Genomic DNA, 24,172 nt, shown 5'->3' with positions numbered 1-24,172 from the left:
GTCCTCCAGCAGCTCAGCTCATCTTAGGGCAGTTAAATTTTTGCTAGCTTTTTCTTTGGAAGACTAGATTTGAAATATGTGTAACAGAATATTAATGTGTTAAGGTGGCAAGATTGTACCTTTCCTTTCCTTCTCTACTTTAAAATTTTATAATCACTTATTTACCAGACGTATACTATGCACAAGGGACTATGTGAGGCTGGTTAAGAGAGTATAAATTTGAGAGACTGCTTTTATATTCAAATTAAAGGTTATTATTTATAAAGCAATACCTGACACTTAGAGAAAGCTACATATATGTCATGGTCTAGGGGAAACAAACATAATAGATGGACTCTTTGGAAACACATAGGACAGGTGGAAAAGTCAGAGAAGTCCTCACTAGGATTTGGGTCATGAAGGATAAGGAAAAGCTGACTAAAGGCTATGAGACTAGCTAGGAGATTCTAGTGGCTACCCAATATCATTTGAACCTGGCCTCTATATTTTAATATATCCTCACATTATCAGTCCCACCTAACAAAAGTAGAATTTTTAAAAATTACAATTGCCAGTCTCCCTTAAAAATTAGATGACAGGTATGTGGTTTAGTCTCCACCAACAAAATGCATTTATAAGAGATGCAAATCCAGAAGTGAAGTATATTAGAGGAAATAGGCCATGAATAGGTCATCCATTTGGGGGGTTTTGGTAGCAACAGAAATCATGAAATTACAGAATCAATGGCAGATTTTTTTATTAAGACAGTTTGACCAAGTGGTCCCAAGGTGGCAACAGCTCCTTAATTGGACTGTGTTTCAGTTGTGTAGTTTTGGAAGTTATTCCTATGATGGTACCTAGAGCCTGTTTGTGTAACCCTCCTGTTTAATATCCCTTAATAATATCTTCTACTTAATGTAGCCAGAATGGATTTTCTTACGTTCCATATTTGGGCTAGTAAAGTGTTTCAAGTGACTAGTGATAAGGACAATAGATAAAACAAAAGGAAATTAACTCAAGAACCATATACATGTTTTTTGAAGGTGACATTTTCTCCTTCAAGCTACTAAATTCAATTTATTTTCATTGACATGGATTAGCATCCATGACTCACTCTCTCAAATATTCTGTGGTTTGATAAACACAAGGAAAGAAAAGACTTCCATCTCTTTCATCTTGTTGTACTATACCTCTTTAATTCGGCCTCTGATTTAATAATCTTATTGGCTAAGCATATCATTTTGCTCATTTATAGCGTGCTCATTTTCATCAAAATCCCTAAATTCTTTCTGCTCACATATGCTGGACTAGGTCTCTTCAGTCTCCAAATTTTCTGGTAAAATTGCAGTCTCCAATAAATGTGGTTATCATGAATCTATATCCTCCCAGTAGAATCAACTCTGGAATACTAACAAGATTAAGTTGTGTATTTGTACACTTCTCAGGCCAAAGAGGGTGGTGTGCTGCTTTTGGCAGTCTCTAAGTAAGCAGTCTCCTCTCCTTCCAGTGACATTTCTACATCACTATGTACTTCCATTCAATTTTTAATGATGCACAATGCTGAAATCATGCCATCAGAGTAAAATTATTTTGTAGGAAAGTAGGCAAGACAATAAGGGTAATGGATTATATGTCCCAGAGGAATGTTGTCAAGATTAAGTATGATCATACATATCAAGTGATGTACTAACTAGTCTTCAAAGAATGCTAGCTATTAGTAATGTTATCACCACCCGAGCCCTAAAAACCAATCTTTAGGGATGGGTTTGTGGCTCAATGGTAGAATGATTGACTAGCATGTGTGAGACACTGGGTTCAAATCTCAGCACCACGTATAAATAAATGAAATAAAGGTCCATCGACAACTAAAAATTTAAAAAAAAAAACTTTAATAAAGCGAACCTTTATCTTACCCTTATGTGTTAATAACACTATGTTCTTCATAGTTTTCTTACAAGTACTATGTTCTTTGTTCATGATGCTTCTTGGTCTGCCTGAAATACTGTCCTATTTGCCACCTCTCTCCCTTTGTAAACCACAGCTCCCCATCAAATCCATATCTGATTAACTATTATACTTCAAGGCTATGCTCACTAATTTTTCAGGAAGATTTCACCCCAAAATACCTCATTTGGAAATGGCTAATCCTTTTCTTTCATTTTAATTCCACTTACATTAAAACTACATGATAAATCTCTCCTCAAAACTGAGCTAACTGAGGGCAGGAACTTATTTATCCTTTTACTCCCAGCAAAGAACAGTTCCGGGAATATACTAAGAAATAAACAAAGATTTATTGAACCAATGTGATATTTAGGACATTTTCTTTAAATATTTTAAATTGCTTTAGAGTCGTCTACATTTTTATATTTATAAATTTAATGTATAGGTTGACTGAAAATGGATATCATTCATGTGAACAGAAGAGTCCATAATCATTTTCTCCTTCTATAAATAAAAACATATCACTAATTAGGCAGCTGATACTTCCAAATCATTAACTCTAGCTTTATAATATAATAGCAAAACTAAATAGAGCAATACTCATAATTCAGTATTAATACTAATAACACTAATAACACTTCTTAATTGAATATGAACCTACTTCTAAACACAGAGTTCTTACAGTAGTCAAAACACAAAAGCAAGCTTTTAGCTTGTTTAACATTTATTTAATGTATCTACCATACATGAGAGGAGTGTAGTTACTAAAAACATGTTCTTTGAAGTCACAATAGCTGACCACTTATAATACTTCAAAGCCCTATTTGCAACTAAGAAACTATTTTTTCCTCTGTCCACATATGTGATACAATTTTTCTTTATAGACAAGTTCCTTCACTTCTTCAGCAAACACTGTATTCTTTTTTATCTTCTTGGTGCTGAAGTTTGAACCCATGGCCACATACACTCCAGGCAAGTACTTTACCACTGAGTTACACCCCTAGCCACAAACAATATCTTCTTAAAATTTTTAATAAGGAACTACATAAAATGAGCCATATGAGAAAGTCAAAAGTTAAGCCAGCTGCCTATTCATTCATTTGTTTTGTAATTAATTCATTCTCATTCTTTCTCTCCTTCTCTCTCCACTACCATAATTAAGTAGGGGACAATATAATTTTTTTTTAGTTTTCCCCTCACCTTCCAACATTATGTCTATTTTCCTTTCTTTCCCTCTGGTTTTATATTTTGCTTTATGAGACAAATGTCAACCTTCTATGTTTTTCTCTCTCTTCCTTCCCTGTAAGACAAAAGTAACACTGGTATATCTGTTATAAATTTCATATATATTTTCTACAAATTATATATTTCTGTTCCTGTAACATGTCTTGATTTCAGCTTGAGGATAAATTTTACACTTGCTCTTCTTAAATCTGAACTCAACTTCAGCACTAAATGCTTGCCATCTTACTTTCGTTTCTTAAAATAGTAATTATTCAAGTATCCTTCAACTTCTAGGCTTGGGAAGATCTGTACCTCTAAAAACAATGAATGAATGCACCCCAGTTCCTAAAATACATCCTAGCACAAACAATGATTACAACTATGTTTTATTATTTTAAGGATCTAAATTAATGAATTTGTATAAGATTTGTTTAATTCTTTTGTAAAGGGATGTTGAATAATTATTCTAGCTTTGGTTCCATAATTATTTCTAGCTAGAAAGAACCAAACACTTCTTTTTAAAATCCCAATGAAAATATCAGGTGTTTTTCTACATAATAAAATAATTGGCCAATTCTACCTGATACTAATTAACTACCTCATGTTTTCAAAAGACCCAGTTAATTTTACCTAAATAACCATTGAAACTATGGGAGCTCAGGAAGAAAACAAAAATAAAGGAAAAAAGTTGTTCAAATACATTATTTGTGAAAATAGTGTGCAGCCCAAAGCAGGAAAAAAAGGATACAATATTAAGTGAATATTACTGAGTATAGTACAAAAAATCATCTATTTCTGCTTTCAAAGCCCTGTTGGAAGGATCCAACATTGAATACCTACATATACCCCTTTATTATCAAGAGGGTAAATTCAGAACATGATTCAATATTAGAAAACATAAATATTACTTATTTTATCTTGTAATCCTTAAGCCTGAGCTCAACTTTAACCAATGGTTTCCAGAGTACAGAGATTACATAAAAGACCCACTGGGGTTTAGGAAATGCTGTTATTCAAAAAAGAAAAAAAAAAGTAAAAGAAGACTTACTGATATTTCACAAGAGTAACTACTAGATCCCTCATTGGATCCACAGGTTCAAAAGGTACATGAGCTTACAGGAAAAGTGGTGTATGTACAATGAATATTTATTTTCTGTACTGCAGCATACTGCAGTTGACATGTACCTGGTTAATGGATTTATTGGTTATTTTATCTAGTTTTAACTCAACTGACCCTCAAGATATGAAAAAGTAGCTATAAATGATTCCTACAAAGACAACAGACTGAAGATAGTAATACCAATAATGCAAGTACAAGGGAACAAGAAAATGTTAGACTGCTATTTCTCCTACTCATAATTCTTATTCTTTTATCACACAGTAAAAATAACAAAAATCTAAGGCTAATAAACTGCACATCCACAAGATTGACATTAAGGTAACTACTTAAAATATGGATGCATATCCATCATCTGTGATAACCCTCACTTTATGTACATATTATACTTTAAAATGTTAGCTAATAATGGTATACAGCCACCTCAAATTAGCAGGCTATTTAAAATCCAAGCAACCAGAGCATGAATAAAACTTCTTCAATTTTCTCAGCAATAATTAGAATCATGTGATAATCAAGCACCTTATTGATACCATATAAACTTAATGACACATGCTTAGAAGCTTCTTTGGAATTTTCTTTCTTTAATAGCAAAAGACAAAAGGTCCCATGGCATGGAGGAAACACTTGGTAAAAGCAAATGAAATAATACATGCAAAACAGCATAGCAGTCAACTAAAATACATCCCTTGTAAGCAAATACTGTCAGAAGACACATAGAAATCATTGCTGAAAATTTGCTAAAGCAAGCATTAGAAAAATTACTTGATGTGGGAGGCTTGCCACATAGCTGGATGAAAATACAGGGTTGTTTTAACAGCTTACAGTATCTGCTAAATTGTTTCAATAATGGAATAAATAAACCACTTTTGAGTCACTGATAGGACAATATAACAGAGAAAACATACTTCCAAACTTAATTATTCTTTAACAAAAGAAATTTTATGGAAAGTATAAGTGGGCAGGATTCTTGAATAAGGTAGCCCAACTTGTAAAATTCAAACCAGAATTTTAAAGAATACAGAATGCTACACAGTCAAGATTGCAGCTCTTTTAAAAAAAAAAAATATTTATTTATTTTAATTAGGTACATATGATAGCAGAATGCATTCTGATTAATTGTACACAAGTGCAGCACAACTTTACATTTCTATGGTTGTACATGATGTAGCATCATACCATATGTGCAGTCATACATGTACCTAGGGTAATGATGTCCATCTCATTCCACCATCTTTCCTGCCCCCATGCATACTCCCTACCCTCCCTCCCCCTTTGTGTAGCTCTTTAAAAAAATCTTTTAAAATAAACCAAGGTATTTCAAATACAATAGAATATCTACAATATTTTGAAATGAGACAGGAAAGGAACATGAAAACATTTTGTACCTTACAAAAGATATCTCTGGCTATCTCAAAGCCATTTAAAACCACTGAAATTTAGCATGACTTAGGCGTTTTTCATTCACACACAAAAAAGATAATTAATAAGAAAATAACTTCTTTCAACAAACTTCACTGAAAAAGACACACATTGACAATGGACACCATCCCCCTTCCCAGATCAGTCACCTCCACCCTTGCTTCCTCTTTCTTCCTGGTGTTGGATATATTGTCTGAAGCAGGAACGAATAGACAAACATGAAGATAAGGTTCTACAGATTAAAGACAAGGAAGAAAAAATGGAAAGAGCCCATTTCTCTCATGACATTTGTTGAAGACACGTTTGTTCACTAAAACCCATTTTGAACCCATTTATTTAAAAACATAAAAATGCAACACTCCAGATTCATTGTAAGAGAAACTGACTATCATCAACAAAGAAGGAAATTTACTAGTCACTGTTCAGCAGGAAACATTTACTTGATTCATGAATTGGACTGATGAAAGTTAATACCATGATTTAATAAGTGTTGCTAACTATGTACTTGCTCTATTCGGATCTATGTATCTTTGTCAGATTTATGTTCAACTATGAAAGACATTAAGCCAAATATCAAAATAAAATGATCTTGGAACTAAACCTTCTAATTGCTGCCTGTTTTTAAGCAAGACATAAAAAATAATGACACATTGACACTGCTCTCACTAAAACGTTATTAACCATGACAGCAAAGGCTTTTGTATGATTAAAAAATAAACTCATTTTCAATCATTTTTTAAAATCTTGTTCATTTCATGTTTCTCACACTTTACTATGTCTACATTTTATAATGTAAATGATATTAGTATATGCATATGTATATAGTTTAAAATACTGGGGTTACTTGCTCAAATGTGTGTGTATATACACACACATAATAATATATATATATATATATATATATATATATATATATATATATATATATTTGAACTTTATATATATGTATGTGTGTATATATATATCTATATTTTTTAAAGAGAGAGAGAATTTTTTTAATATTTATTTTTTAGTTTTTGGTGGACACATCATCTTTTTTTTTTTTTTATTTTTATGTGGTACTGAGGATCGAACTTAGTGCCCCGCGCATGCCAGGCGATCATGCTACCACTTGAACCACATCCCCAGCCCAATATATCTATATTTTTAAAGTGTACACACACACACACACACATGAAAACAAATCCCCCACCATGGGGTAAGAAATCAAAAGGTTTAGAAACTAATGCACTAGTCCAGAGACTAGGTCAGTTTTGGGGTAAATCTCTAGATAGTAAATGTTTTAGGATTTACAGGTTATACAATCTTTGTCTTTGTACTCAATTCTACAGTAGCACAAAGGAACCGTAGAAAATGCATAAACAAATGGATGTGGTTGCATTCAACAAAACCTTTTTGTGGACTACTGAAATTCACATAATTTTCATGGGTTCATAAACAGTTTTCTTTTTTTGCTAATCACTTAAAAATATAAAAACCATTCTTAGCTTGCAGGCCAAACAAAATAAAACCCTTGTGACAGCAATAATATCTTTGGCATCTTTATATCCTCCATGACTAGCAAAATGTCTGGCATTTGGCAGAAAGCCATCAAATAAACTTTACCATGACATGGAAACTTGCCTTTGCTTTTTCTTCTTTATTATTCCACCCACCTATGCTTCTATGTGTCACCCCTATCATCATAACAAGAGCTACTTAAAAGTAGGGATTTTCTTTGAACTCTTCAGAACTTGAAACAGTACCTATAGCTGGGGATGGAGCTCAGTGGTAGAGCTCTTGCATAGCACGCACACACAGGGTCTAGATTCAATCTGTAACACCACAAAAAAAATTAAAAATAAGTTGCTTATAGAAGGCCTTGGACTTTGACAAACTACATTGTTCACACTATAAGAACATTTTTATGCCCCAATTAAGATTGATAATTCAAAAGTGACACTCAGTTTCAGTTTGTTTAGATTTTCTCTGCTTCCTTCCTGAGCCCCTGCCTAGTATTACATACCCACCAAAGTAACCTATTCATAGATATTCTAGTATTACAGAAATAATTCGTTTACTTGTCTCCCTGACTAAACTCCGAGCTCTCTAAGGGAAAGGGAGATATTGTATTCATCTTTATAACTCCAGCACTACCTAGCACACTACACATATCAATAAATGGTTGCTGAAATGCATTTATAGCAATAAATATTGGCAGGAACTTTTAAAACAGAAGTATTTTTAAAAAATATTTCTATATATAAACATACAACACAGGCAGTGAATTTGTGTTTACCAGTGAGAGTAAATTTTCAAACATGCTTCTTTGAATTCCTCTTCCTAGAACTCCTATTCTACTATCCCCTCAGCTGTAGACCTTTGATGAGGAACATACTTGGTAAGGAAATTTAAAATTGAGTCATATTTAGTTACCTTTTAAATCTGTTTTCTGGATAAGTTTTGCTCCTTCTTATTTTTTCTTAAAAGTCTGTATGAGAAAATAAAATACACTGTCCAGAATAATGCTGGCATTACAACAGTCTAATAATATGAAGTAAGGATACTAGATATGTAAATGTAACCAGTGGAAATTATGCCATCTAGACAATTTCTGAGAATCTGATCATTTTTGACAGCTATTTCTATGGCTGATTATAGACTCTAAGACCTAGTTTACTATAATTTAGTTTATGGTAGTTTAACAGTTAATTAAAAGTACTTATGCTCAAAGCACTAAAAGGTTCTCATCCAAGCTAACCAACTTCTACAAGACTGGTGTTGGATTAAAAAGAAACCTGTAATAACAGTCAAGAGAGAACAAGTATACTTGGGTTAAAGTACAACACCTGGTATCCAAAGAAAAGGGAAAATTGAGAGAACAAAAGTTAAAAACCTTGAGATTATTTATGAGAGTTCTAACAGATGGAATAGCGGATAATTTAGCATTTAGTGCATATAATTATACTAAAATTGTTGAAAAATGCACAGTGCATTAATATAAATCACTGAATAGAAAAAACATGTAAGAACAGGAATATAACTCAGAGGTAGAGCACTTGACTAGCATGCATGAGACCCTACTTTCCATCCCCAGCACTGCCACAAAAAAGTTTAAAACTTGAAATTTCATGTGTATTCACCTATGAAACATTATCTTTACTAAGTAGATATTAAATGAAATTGCCTAGAAATCACAAATCATTTCTAGCCTTATCCACTTGCATAAGAAAAAAACTATTTAATTACCTGTATTAGAACACAGTCCTTACTGACATTTCTATATGAATCCAATGTTGCCAACGAAACCTAGGTACCTCCACTGATAGACCACACCCTTGTGTTAGCTAATAGAAATCAAATTCCAACTTGAACTCCCAAGAAGTTTTTGTGTGTTTATATTTTTAATGTTTAAATGGAAATCTCTCACCTCCTCCATACTCCCTCCCAAAAAACAAAGAACTCTGCCTTGATTCTGTTTGTATAAAAATAAACTTATTAAATGTTTATTTACTATTAAATGTTTAAAAATTCCCAAGCAGTATATTCAGTATACAAATTTCAGTTATTCTTGGGAAGCTCAAAGCTATGAAAACTTTAAATGCTGAATCACTATAAAATGCAGCATTTTATTAATTTTCTTAGATTTAAAGTGAACAGTGGAGAGATTTCTTTCAATCTTAATTAAGGGCAATACAGAATATTTCTGGTTAACATGAGAAAGGTTAAAAATATGAACTTCACTTAATTTAAGTTTGGGGTTACAAATTATGTGTAATACCACTATAGTTCAGTCACCTTTGAAAGTTACTAAATCAATAATGTTGAAGCAGTATTGTTTTCTTCCTGATAACTTTACCCACTGGTGAAGATTTGAAAACGTGACTCTGGGAAGAAGGGAGTAGGACCCTATAAAAGTATAATATACTCCATGCAGGTAATTATATCAACCATATAAAAACAATGACATATTTGAATTCTTGAAAGTTGTTTTTGTTTTTTGTTTTGTTTTGTTTTGTTTTGTCTTATTTTTTGTTTTGTTTTGTCTTATTTTTTTGTTTTTGTTTTGTCTTATTTTTGTTTTTGTTTTGATATCAGGGATTTAACCCAGGGGCATTTTCCCAGTGAGCTACATCCACAGACCATTTTTATTATTTTTGAGTCTCACTAAGTTGCTTAGGGCCTCACTAAATTGCTGAGGCTGCTTTGAACTTGCAATCCTCCAGTCTCAGTTGCAGGGATTACTGGCATGTGTCACCATGCGCTGCTGAAAGCTTTAATATAAGAACCATTTCTCAATTTTCAAACAATTGTTGGTGACCATACTCTAAGCACAAAATTCAGTTTACAAACTAAAGGTGGCACATTGTTTACTAAGAAGCCAGTGTTCTGTAAAATAAATAATCACCTAAAAAATCTCAGATTTGGGGCTTTAAATCTGTCAGCAATGACCATTGGTACCATTACTCAGAAAGTCTGTCTATAATTGCTTCATTGAGTATCTACAATATGAAGTGATTTATCAATGCATGGAACAGATGTCAGAGTCAATGGAACATTAGTAATGTACTAAGACATCAGTAAAGTGAAACTGAGCCTCTTAGATCTTTTACTTAACTGGATTCATTTCAGAATTTTCCTTAAGTATAAAGAATCAAGTGATTTTTAACATGAGGTATTACTAATTAAATAAAATAGTTAATGTTCTTTAAAACTTCCATCCTGCAGTTAATTTCAGACACAGCCATGTACAAGAACTATTGTTGGTAGTTATACTCTTCATTCAACAAGAGATTCAATGATCAGAGTAAGATAATTATATTTGAATATTGTTTTTCATTAATTTTTTTCAGCAACTTTCATGAAAACATATCATTACCCAGAAATTCCAAATTATAAACTGTATCAGTAATTTTAATTTATTTCTTTTTCAAGCATCTTATACATTGCTATTGTGTATAATGTCTTGCTATTTGATCCAATTATTTAAAATGTTTTACATCTCAGAGCATGTTATGCTAAAACATGGAATAGTATTTAGGCCAAGTGGTCTAAACATTGTATGATGGTTCTCTAAAGTCTAAAAAAGCCAATCAACAGGAACAGCACAATAAAAGGTAACATCAAGAGACTCAAGAGAAGCAAGGTTGCCATCAAATGGGACAAGAACATCTTTTACATTGTTTGCAGAAGGAAGGACACCTACAGGAATGAAATCAAAAGGGGAAATTTTGTATCTAAAAATCTACTTCTGTGTTTTAGAAACAAAATGACTTAAGTGCCTTCTACCAATCAACTGTGATAATGACATTTTATCAGTTTTCCATTACTAGATTGTTGGCCTCTTTCTTTTCAATTGATGCTCTGTAAAAAGCGATTACAGATAACTTTATGTCATCAGTAGGAAATAATCTACCCCAGGCTGGCTTTACCTACCACTCAATGTACCTGTGAGTTGCTTTTATTTCCACACAGTATGTATGCAAGAAAAACATATCAATTTTATATGTAGCTTAAATAAAACACTATTAAATGTAGATGTTATAAAAATGCCAATGGTTTAGATCTGAGTTCCAGCTCAGCTATTAGGCAATTTACAGAACCAGTTTTCTAAGCCTCTCTCTAAGCCTCAATTCCCTTATCTGAAAAGGGGGGATAACAATGTTACCTACTTTGTGGCACTGTCATAAGGATCAACTGAAATAATACATGCAAACTGTTTAGTTACATGCCTGGGTCATAAGTAAACAAAAACTATGCTTATTCATAAAATAACTTTTTCACTGTAAATCAATGATTTTCAAACTAAAAATAATACCTCATATACATAATGTTCAAGTAGACTTTTCTCAAAGAAGAGATACAATCCTTAAAATCTTTCCTTTAATCTTTTGGTTGTTAACTTTAAATCACAGGATATTTCTTGATATCCAACTCCTGTTATCATATTATTTAAAATAATATATTCATTAATAAATAATGAATGTTTCTGTTTTTGCTATTATTATCATCACTGTTTTGGCAATTAAAATAGAACAACAGTGATAAACTGAGGGAATCTAGGTGATCAGGAAATATTGGCAATTGAAGAAATAATGAAACTTATTGGAGAATGGGAGGGAATGTTTGTTACAGACCTTTATAATATTTATTTAATATAAAAATAATATATATTCAAAAACTATGTATTTGATTTTATCTTTATTCATTTATGTATAAATAAGGCTTAATTGACAAAATTGTATGTCATGATGTATGTCAATGACCAAATCCAGCTAATTATCATATGCATTACCTCATACAGCTATCAATTTTGTGTTGAGAACACTTTCATCTAATCTTAGCTTTTTTCACAAATACAATATATTATCAATTATAATCACCATATTGTTCAATAGATCTCTTGAACTTATTTTTCTTAACTAAAACTTTGTATCCTCTTACCAACATCTCCCCAATCCCTCCCCAACTACCCCAAACCCTGGTAATCACCATTCTACCCTCTATTTCTATGAGATCGTCATTTTTAATCTCCATATATTTGTGAAATCCTAATATTTATTTTTTTGTGCTTGACCTGCCTCATTTAACATAATGGAAACTAAAATTACAAATAGATATAATAATCTCATACATGTTAGAATAGCTACTATGGAAAAGACAAAACATAAAAAGTGTTGGCAAGAATGTGGGAAAAAAGGGAACCCTCTACACACTGTTAATGAAAATGTTAATTAGTACAGCTATTATAGAAAATAGTATGGAGAGTCCTAAAATTTTTAAAATAAAACTACCACATGATCCAGCAATCCCACTACTGAATATAAATAAGTTTTTAGCCAATATACAAGTTTATAATATGTGAGTATATGGTTGATGATAACATTAATGAGATCCAACAAATTAAAGTATAACACAATATGACAGTACCTGAAAGATATCTTTTCTTGATATCTTATTCCCAAATTTCCATGAAAAGAAAAATTCCCATTAGGGAAAATGTGGCACCAAGTTGTACACTTCTTTACATCACATTTATAAACCCAACAAGCAAATCATTTTAAAAATATACCACATTTATAGAGGAAAATGGTAATTTTCTGATGAGACATTAGAATGAACATTTAAAACACAATACTGCACACAAATTGAAAATGACCAGGATTCACTGTTGCTTAGGGTTACAATCACATCAAAGCCATAAGTGGAACTTAATCAGAGTGAGCAAGGGAGGAGAGTAGAAGAAGATATCAAAGAGGTAAAAGGAGGGACAAGATCATATAGTGCTTTATAAGCTATTGTATGTACCATGGCCTTTATTTTTTTTCTTTTCTGCACAGACTTTTTTTAAATTAATTAATCTATTTATTCTTAAATTTTATTATATATGACAACAGAATGCATTACAATTTATATTACACATATAGAACACGCTTTTTCATATCTCTGGTTGTACATAAAGTAGAGTCATATCCTTGGTGTCTTCTGACCCAGCTATCCCTCTCCTAGGTCTATACCCAAAGGACTTAAAAACAGCATACTACAGGGACACAGCCACATCAGTGTTTATAGCAGCAAAATTCACAATAGCTAAATTGTAGAACCAACATAGGTGCCCTTCAGGAGATGAATGGATAAACAAAATGTGGTATATATACACAATGGAATACTACTCACATTAAAAGAGAATAAAATCATGGCATTTGCAGGTAAATGGATGGAGTTAGAGAAGATAATGCTAAGTGATATTAGTCAATCCCAAAAATCCAAATGCAGAATGATTTCTCAGATTAAGGATGCTAATCCATAATATGCTGGGGTGGGGATGGGAGGATTAAATAAACTTTTTAAAAATTGATTTTGTATTGTAGTTAGGACACCATGTCTTTGTTTCATTTTTTTATGTGATGCTAAGGATCGAACCCACTGTACCTCACACACACACATGCTATGCAAGTGCTCTACCATAAGCTACAGCCCTAGCCCCACAATGGCCTTTCTTAAACTAAGTGGAACAGAGAGCCCTGATAAAGATTTAGGAGCCAAGTTATATGATGTTCACGCTTTAAATGAATATTTTTTCTGTTGAGAATATATTATAGAGGATCAAGGATGGAGGCAGAGTGACCAGTTAGGAATTGTGGTAATCCTAATAGTTCTACCACTGTTGTAGCAATCCAGATGAGACTTCAAAAAATATGGTACGAATAGAGGTGGTAAGAAATGGTCAGATGTTGTAAGTTCCTTACTTTGAAAGGAGAGATAATGGAATTTCCTAAAACCCTGAATGTCGAATGTGAGAGAGGAATAAAGGATACCCTGTTTGGGACCTGTGTAGATAGATGGACATACTGTCAACTGTAAGGCAGAAGAATTTTAGCCAGGCCCAGTGGCACACACCTGTAATCCCAACAGCTCAGGAGGCTGAAACAGGAGGATCTCCAGTTCAAAGCCAGCCTCAGCAACTTATCAAGGCACTAAGCAACTCAGTGAGACCCTTTTCTCTAAATATAATACAAAATAGAGCTGGAGATGTGGCTCAGTGGTCAAGAGCTCCTGAGTTCAATCCTCAGTACCCCCCAAAAAAATGAGGGGAAGAATTTTAGAGAAGATTTGGAGAGGAATATCAGCAGTTCTGTTTTGGCTATTATTCTGAGAGATCTTTTGAACATCCAAGAGAGATGTTCATTACAAAGTTAGACATATGAGTCTGGAGTTGTGGACTAGGGTGGAGAAAAATTGAGAATTATGAGCATACAAATGAAATTCAAAAGACATATAACTGGTTGCTATCATCAAAGATTGAAGATAGAGTAGAGATAGAGAAAATATGTCCAAGAACTGATCCCTGAGCCAATGTTTACAGGTTAAAGACATAAAAAGGGATCATAAAGAAAGACTGAAAAGGAGAAGCCTGAGAGGTAGTAGGAAAACAAATATGTTTTGAGGGAAAAAATGTGCTTCAAACAGGGAGAGATTGATCAACTGAATCAAATGCTCCTGATGTGTCAATTAAGATGAGAACTAAGAACTTACCATGGGATTTAGCAGCATGAAGATCTCTGTTGACATTATAAAGGCAGTTTTGGTGAAATGGTAGAAGAGGAGCATAGTTGGAATGAGTTCAGAAGAGAAAGTGAAAAGAGAGGAATTGAAAACAGTGCATATAAGTAAAACTATTGTGAGAAACTTCATTTCAAAGTAGAGTAAATAAATAGAAAGGTAGCTGGCAACAGAGATAGAGGGAATGTTTTATAAGAAGGGACAACATGTTTGTATGCTGATGGGAATTGTAGAAAAGAGAGGAGAAGGTCACTGAAACAATGTTTGAGTAAATAAAAGGGAATGGGATGGAACAAGTGGAAGGACAGAGACATGAAAAGTTCATCTATGATGACAAGAAGCAAGGCAGACTAATTGAGTACAGATCCTAAAAGGTAGGCAGCTGTGGTGGTAAAAGTCTATGGATGTTCTCTTCTGATTCCTTCAGTTTACTTACTAAGCAACAAGGGCATGAGCAAAAAATAAAGATGGGGAATAGATCAAAGGTTTAAGCAGCAAAAATGGGAAATAGTCACCAAGGAGCATAGTTGAGGGAATGGAATAGGTACATATAAAATGATCATCTGAAAACATAAGGGGCTTTGGAAAAGGCATCTCTTTCAGAATTTTTTATATATATTTTTTAGTTGAGGATGGACACAATACCTTTATTTTATTTATTTTTTTAAAAGAGAGAGAGAGAATTTTTTTAATATTTATTGTTTAGTTTTCGGCAGACACAGCATCTTTGTTTTATTGTATGTGGTGCTGAGGATTGAACCCAGGGCCTCGTGTATGCCAGGTGAGTACACTACCACTTGAGCCACATCCCCAGCCCAATATTTTATTTATTTTTATGTGGTGCTGAGGAACAAACCCAGTGCCTCACATGTATGAGGCAAGCGATCTACCCACTGAGCTAAGACCTCAGCCCTCTTTCAGAATTATAAATAGGGCAATACTGGATTAGAATAGGCAAAACCTGGAAGATGGGAGGAAGACCAGTTAAAAGGCCATCTTAGTGGCTACAAGAAACACAAGAGGAAGATTATCTAAACTAGGGCAAGAACAGCTAGAGGACAACTGAGGACACACAGATGTCAGAGTTATTATAAAAGTAGAACCAATGGGATTTGGTAAGCAATTAAGAGTGACTAAGAAAAATGAATGGAGTAGAAAATGGTCCCACAGTGGTGAGCTTAAGACAACTGGAGTATGGCAAGGCCACTGATAAACTCTAATGTTGCAAAAAGTAGTAAACAAAAGGATCAGCAGGTTAAAGCTGCAAGAATTATTTTTGAGTGAAGAAAGAAGACTTTAAAAGATTAAAGTGCTAATAAAGAGTCTCAAGAACTGTTTCTATTTTTGTTTTCATTTCCACCATTTTTGAAAATTAAGATAGGACAACAGAGTAGTAAACTGAGGAACATCTAGGTAATCAGAAAATACTAGCTACTAAAGAAGAATAGGGCTTATTAAAGGAAGGAAATGCTTACAAATGTTATAAAGTTGTTTATATAGAATTTACACTGATGAATGAGACAGAAATTTAAAATAATGAACCATGGATTTGGAGCTCCAGTTCTTCTCTGGTGAGGCTAACCAATGTAATATGGCCCAATGCCTCATTTCTCCCTTGTCCTTCCATTGACTGCTGAATAATCAAATTATTATATTTATTATCTAATATAAGAAATAATTATGACAACAAGCTAGAAAACATAAGAAATATGTTTTAAAATATAAGTGGTATACCTTGCTAATAGAACAAACTTGACTGAATTAAATTCTCTTTCCGTTTACTGTTTGTTTTTTGATTTGTTTTGGTTTTCTGTTTTTATTTTTACCCTTTGTTCTTTCAACTCCATTTCCTATACCAACAAGAAACCCTGTGGACTTAAGACTTATTTTGCTTTATGGAAAGAAGCATACAAATCAGTAATCGAAAAATTGACTGATGTGCTGGAAACTAGTAAATACTAGAGGACAAAGGTAAGTCAAACTATCCCTGCTTCTGGGAGCTCACAGTGGAAGAGATAGGCAAGGATGTTTTAGCTCAAAAAACAGATACTTGTGCAAATAGTTCTGTTGTATCAATGAGTTTCTGGTCTGTGCTATACATGATATAAACAGTTTACACAAACACATGTACCTAAAATCCAGTGCTATTCTTGACACACACATTTTAAAACTACAACAAAATTAGGTCTAACTTACCATCATTTTTTCAAAGAGATCCAGTACTTCCTTTTCTGACAAATTCAAAGATCGTTCATCATATAATGGCTGAGCTGCTGGAAACTCACTCATTGCGACTTGGGAATCAATAGGATGTTGAATAAGAGGTTTTTCTTTCTTGACCGTAGATTTTCTAAAACTTGTAATTCGGTCACGCTGCAAACAGAAAAAGATAAAAAGCCCTAAGAAAAAGATCGAGACCCATGAACATAAAGAACTGAAATATCAAAATGGCACTTAGTATAATATGTATTATTATTGTCTCTTGACAAAAATGTTATTTTAAGCAGCAAGCTCCAGTTAGAGATTGTACTATTTTGAAACCTTGAAGTAGCTCTTCAACTTTAGAAGTCTGAGGGTGAAAAGTATTCCTCGAAAGTAAAACTTAAGTCTCTTGCCATTTCTATTTTGCACAATAAGTAGGTTCAAAGAAGTCTCAGAGACAAGTGTGACTCCAGGAGGCTGAGGCAGGAGAATCACAAGTACAAGGCCAGCCTCAGCAACTTAGTAAGACTCTGTCTCAAAATTTAAAAAAAAATACAATTTTAAAAAAGACTGGTGATGTAGCTCAGTGATAAATTGCCCTTGGGTTCAATCCCCAGTAATCAAAATCCTGTGGTTATTTCAGGAAGAATATGTCTTTAGTGGCAAATTTACAACTATGAACAAAAAAGGAAAGAAAGAAAATGAAGAGAACTGTGGGTACTCAATTCTAAGGGAAAATTATGGCAATAATTCATGCAAAAACTGGACTGGGTGTGCAACTCAGTGATAGAGCATTTTCCTAGAGAGTGCAAGACTGTGGATTCAAACCCCAGCATCACAAAAAAGAAGTACAAAAGTTGTGGCAAGTATATATCAATAATCTGTCAATGTAGCAGTTGAATAAGCATGGACTCTGAAACCAAACGACCTGGGTCCAAATTCAGACTGCCATTCACTGACTGAATAATCCAGTAAAAGCTTCTTGGTCTCACTATGTCTGTTTCCTCTTAAAAACAGGGATATGTTTTCCTCTTAAAAACAGGATATGACCTACACCACAGTGTTATTGTGAGATTTAAATAATCTGCTAAACATGCTTAGCTACTATTTATTATTGTTGTTATTACTATTATTATTATTTTCCTCCAACTTTTTATTTCCTAAAACATGGGGCAAAAGCAAGAAAAAAATAAAAACACCATTTTTTTCCATTTACTGGAAATATAACAAACAGAAATATATTTTTCCTATAAATACAATTATAAACTCACTATTTTATGGATATTGACTTTGAACCATTGATTCCATGTACAATCTCTAATAATTAGCTTGCTCTTTCACATAAAGTGAGTTAATTACTTCAATTACATGTAAACAGGCCACTCTATTTTAGACTGCAAAACATTAGACATCAAAAATTAGTAATGTACATAAAACTGAATGCAACTCAGTTTTATTCGGGTTTCTGTTAGGAAGCACATGCATATCATCAGCTCACATTACACAAGCAGACCCGTTAGATATGAGAACAATGCACTTTCACTGCCATGTTGAAAAGGGTCCTTATACATTACCTCAATAATACAAAAAGCATCACAGATGTTATTAACCCAGCTGGTATAAAAGCATGTTGACCCCATTAAAAGAACATGTCTTTCATTTTATTGATTCAAAGAATACCTTTTTTAAATAAAAGGTGTACTTTGAAAGAAATATGAACAGTTTTAAGCAGCTTATTGAGGATTACAAAAAATGATTTGAGTGCATGGTTGCTTACAAAGAGATTATATAAAGTACAATATTTTAGAGCTGGGAAGAACAAGAAAAATCATCTAGACCAATTCCCTCATTTCACAGGAAAAGTGACTCACCTAAATTCATAAGCCCCTGGTTCCTATCAGTCTTCATCATAACATATAATTTATTCTTTGCATTATTCAGAATTCTATTCTCAATTGTCTTTTAACTCTTTGAGGGAAATTAATTTGGTTTAGATTTGTAGTCTGTCTTCACACAATTCCAGAAAAACAAAAATTAAGTAATCCCAAATAAGCTGAGTATATTTCTAACACTCAAATGTCAGTAAAAGATATGGTGGACATGAAAGCATTGAAATATGCAATTGACAATAAATTAACATATCTGTCTTCCATTCCTTCATATGACTTAATATTTACTCTTGCAGTATTAGCACCATTGCTAACATGTAAATTTGATCTTTCACTATGTCCTTCATTTTTATCTTGAAAATTTGGCTTTTGATTTCATCTGTGTCCTGGTAAGAAAATCAAGTCAAGCCACACACTTTCATCTCCATAGAGTACCAACACTATTCTACATAATTTATAGATAGGTAATTTCACACAGAAAAAAATGACATTGCTTACAATACCATTTTTTAAAGTTTAGCTATAAAAGGGCATGATTGAATTTTGAGCACATAACTTCTAATAAATTTTACTATGATAGACTCTGCTTAGAAATATTTAAGGTTTTTAAATTTAACAGTACACCTGTAACATATTAAACTTTTTTTCTATTTCAAATTAATTTCCTCTAATATTAATGCTTAATATATTCACAATTGATTTGGCTATAGGAAAAGGAAACATCTGTGTTTCTCAAAATCCAGACATAAACACAGAATTTTTAAAAAAATTTGGTTACAGTAAATATCAGGTTGACAGCAAAATTTTGTTGAAATTTCACACAATTCTAATGTTCAAAAATGAGAAGTCATTTTATTAACAATTATTCTATTCTATGTAAAGATCCACTTCATCTTACATATATCAATGTTTTAATGTCCACACATATTAATTTCAAAAAGCAACATGCATAAGTAATAACATTCTACTACAACCACCTTACCACATCATCTGCCAAAGTTTTTATTTGAATGTTCTATTAAAACCAAAAAGAAACAAAAAAGAAATACCAGTCAGATAAGAGAAATTCACATATCAAACAAGACAATAGTAAGTTAATGGTTCTCATTTTTTATTTTATAAACTATAGTCAAAAAGAAGTAGAAAGTTTAATATATAAGCAATACATCATTTACAAAAGAAAAATAGCAGCTTAGAGATTTAAAATGAAGGTTTTGTTGGGGGAAGTGGTGATCTATTTGTCTTTAAATACAGATCCTAAACCGCTAATCTGGATCAGATATCAGTGTCCGAATGAGAAAAAACTACAGCAATATGTCTTGCAAGTTTTTTCAAAGTTTTTCAATGAATAATCATGTTTTAAACATATCTATTTTTTTTTAAATGTACACTATCCTAAATGTACACTTATCCTAAATGTCACATTTAATAGTAGTAATGAAACAGTTTGGTCTCAGAATTCAGTGTTACATTTGAAGGATACTTAAAGGACACCTTTATAAATATTATAAATAAAACTGAATCTTGTGATCCTGTTAATATATGCCAATTTCTCAAAATCTCCCAAGATCTTTTTTTGTTGTTATACTTGGAATCGAACCCCAGGTGCTTTACCAACCAGTTACATCCCCAGCTATTTTTGAGATAGGGTCTTGTTAAATTACTTATGGCGTTGCTAAGGTTGGCATTAAACATGTGATTCCCTTGCCTCAGTATCCTGAGCCGCTGGGATTACAGGAAAGTGCCACCATGCGCAACTGGAGTGCACTTATAATAAAAACAGTCATGCATTGCTTAATGATGGGGATATGTTCTACAAAATGAATGCTGATTTCATCTTCCAAATAATGTACTACACAAATTAACATGGCCATGACATCACAAGGTGATAAAATTTTATGGGACTGGTCCATATGTTGGTCCATTTTAACTGAAATTTTGTTATAGCATTCAGGACTATACATTGAAGTATCAATTAAGAGATGTAATTGGAAAGCATCCGACTTTTAAAAATTGTCCATTAGGGGGCCAGGCACAGTGGCACATGTTTATAATCCTAGTGGCTCATAAGGCTAAGGCAGGAGGATCACAGGTTTGATGCCAGCCTCAGCAACTTAGCAGGGCTATAAGCAACCTAGTCAAAACCTATCTCAAAATAAAAAATACAAAGGGGTTGGGATGTGGCTCAGTGGATAAGCGCACTTGGGTTCAATCTCCAGGACAAAAAAATTAAGCCTTCTGCCCCATTTCATACACTTATTTCTTCAAATTAATATTGATCATGCATGTTAACACCCCTTTTTACTAAGAAAAACAGTCTTCTCAATGGTGAGGAGAATTCCAGTAGGAGTTTTAAGTGAGAATTGTTTGGTCTCAGGATCTCAGAAAACCGTCTTCAAATACCACCAAACCTGTGGCTTTATAAAGTTCAACTTTCCCTAGATCAGCTGGGGTAAATATACTATTATATGGATACCTGTTTTTCTACTTTTGATCTTTTGATTCCCTAGGGAATCTAAACTTCTAACCTGTATACCTTATTTTCATCACAAACCCCAATCTATTGCCATAGAAAAAGAAAAGAGGGGGATTATTTAATGAGAATTGAAGCCATTTTAAGAAAGATAAAAGCACCATAGGACTCTTACTTTTCTCTTTAGTTTTTCTAGTGGGTTACAGAAAACTTTAATACACAATGAGGAGCTTCATAATTTCTTGTAACACAAAGTCAGAAAAAGAAGTGTCATCATGTCAGAATTGCCTGAAGTAACTCTGATACCATCTGAATGGATGCCTTCTCCACTTGGGACTTTGAGATAGATTATACAGTTCTACAAGTATATTTTTATTTTGTTTTCTTCCCATCCTTTGGAGTTGTAAACTCAAAACTATAAACACACCTGTATCTCCAAAGCAAGAATGTAAATTAAAGGGAAATATGATTTGCTTTAGTCAAATTCCCTAAGGTGCACAAATGTCAGAAATGCTTCAAATCTGTGTCTCAATTGAATACATGTTGACAGTTTAATCATGGGAGACAAAGATAAGAAAAAAATCGCTAGCAATTTTTCCACCTGATCCTAAGGGAAGAGACTGAGTCTTCATCTCCGTCCCTCACTATTCTTTTTTGCAATTAACATACTTTGTGTCCACATTAAGCCACACAGTATTGACTACCAAGAGTTGGAGAAATTTTGAGATAATCTGATCTAAACTCTCATTTAAAAAATGGGGGTAAAACCTGAATTCCACTTTTCTACATCTAACACTTTCATGTCACCTTGGTGTCTCCCTTCTCCTTCATTCACAACAACCAATCAGCTAGCTGTCCAGTCCCACTCTCATCTTTCTACAGTTCACAAAGATCTGACTCAAGCCACCATCAATTCTTTCTTAGATTCCTGTATTAACCTCCTAACTTATCTCCCTGTTTCCACTTTTGCTTTCCTACAGTTAATTTTGAACACTGCAGACCAAGTGATACTGTGAAATCCAAAGTCAGACCATGTCACTCTTTGGTTCAAAATTCTGCAATGTCTATTTCCCCTCCTAGTACAAATCCCAGTTGTTAAAATGGCCTATGAGGCCCTGTGGATCTGCACACTGCCCAGATCCCTCTGACCTCACCTCCCACTGCAGTCCCTTCATCCATCCAGCTCTAGCCACACAAAGCACCTCACTGTTCCCCAGGCAGGCAATAAGCCACAGGCACTGGCTCTTCCCTCTGCCTAGAAGGCTCTTTTCCATTATTCCCATGACTTACTCCTTCAATCCCTGCTATTCTGCCCATCCTATCTGAAATGGAACCATGGTGCTCTCTCCACACACTCCTGGCACTCCTGAACTGCTTTATCATGCTATTTTTCTTTTTTCCAATAGGACTTAACATGTCAAACAATTTGTAATTTCCTTTATTATTAACTTTTGTCTTTTTCTCACTAAAAATATGAACTCCACAAGGTCAGGGACTTTTCGTCTGTCTGGTTTAGGGATATACCCTTAATGCCTAAGGCAGTACTTGGTAGCTGAAGTGCACTAAAGATTATAAATGACTATGGTGCTCCCATTCATAAATATTCAATGCCTCTCCATGACCTTTAAAGAGTAATCTCCCAAATAAGGCATTTTGCCCAAGGCTACATTCTTCTTCTTCCTTCATGACCCCTGTGCTATATAAAACAAAAATTTAAATCCTTTTCCCAATGCATGCTCCATGAAGTCCTATTTGTACCTCCTGTTTGTACCTCCATGTTCCCTCTGATCTCAAATACTCATATTGTTAGATAGGTCTCCATTTCTAGAGCCCTTGAATTTAAAATATGGTTCTTAATAAACCAAATGTGAAAAAAATAAACCAAATTTGGAACCCTGATCAAAAATAATACTGGAAGAGGATTGTGCTTTATTTTAAAGATTTTTTTCCTAACACATTTTCAAGAGTGATAGAATACCCCAAGGCACATAGGAAATTATACTCATGTAAAAAATTATCCCAACTACTTGTGATGGAGAACCATAAAAAACACTCTGCTTTTGATTTCTTGATTTATACCTTTCATTCCTCTATAGTGTGTGTGTGTGTGTGTGTGTATATATATATATAATTTTCTTTAAAAATATATATATATACACACACACTATATATATATATATAATTGTGCACATTTAATAATATTAAATTATGGATATTTTCTCATATATTTCCCTCATGAAAAATGTTTTCATAAATATCATTTTATGAATATAATAACATTATTTAGAACTTTTCTTTGTAACACTTTAGGGAGAAAAGAGACAAACATGGTCTATAAAAAAGGAAAATCTTAAAGCACATATGAAGAGACTGAGTTTCAGAAGTGGTGATTTTGGGCCACTGTGCATTAAAAATGTATTGAAATCATTGTATAAGTTCCAATTAAATTACCTACAACAGAAAAGATTTCTGCCACACAATTTTCTTTAAATCTAAGTCAAAAAAAGAAAGGTACAAAAGGACTCCATCATAGCAACAAAAACACCACCAAAAAGAAAGAACTTCAGATAATTGTAAAGAGTTGCTTTTTGACAAGATTAAATCAGTCATTTTTATGTGAACTGACCTTTGAGACACATGTGAAAAATGGCTGTATTAAAATACATAATCAGGGTTGAGGTGTAGCTCAGTGGTAGAATGCTTGCCTAACATGCATGAGACCCTGGGTTAAATCCTCAGTGTCACATAAAAAATAATAAATAAAATATAATTCATTTTTATTTACAATAACAGTCTTCAGGGATAAGCTCTCAAATTTTATCCAAATTTATATAGGTGTATGCATCTCTTCCTCACACCTCATAGAAGTAAACATCATGG

The 24,172-nt window shown here is 33.2% G+C and overlaps 1 protein-coding gene across 1 annotated transcript in view; it reads right to left on the bottom strand.

The window, feature by feature from the left end:
• The window catches only part of Diaph2 (diaphanous related formin 2), an 821,535-nt gene that overhangs the window by 754,991 nt on the left and 42,372 nt on the right, over nt 1-24,172 (bottom strand). The window contains exons 2-3 of the mRNA XM_077793878.1: nt 19,802-19,834; nt 16,925-17,101 (exon numbers count right to left, since the gene is read on the bottom strand). Coding sequence (XP_077650004.1) covers nt 16,925-17,101; nt 19,802-19,834 — 210 coding nt within the window. The remainder of the gene's footprint in view (nt 1-16,924; nt 17,102-19,801; nt 19,835-24,172) is intronic.

This window comes from Urocitellus parryii, chromosome X (assembly GCF_045843805.1).
Source record: "Urocitellus parryii isolate mUroPar1 chromosome X, mUroPar1.hap1, whole genome shotgun sequence".
Classification (NCBI taxonomy): Eukaryota; Metazoa; Chordata; class Mammalia; order Rodentia; family Sciuridae; genus Urocitellus; species Urocitellus parryii.
This window is presented reverse-complemented; position numbering and strand designations above follow the sequence as displayed.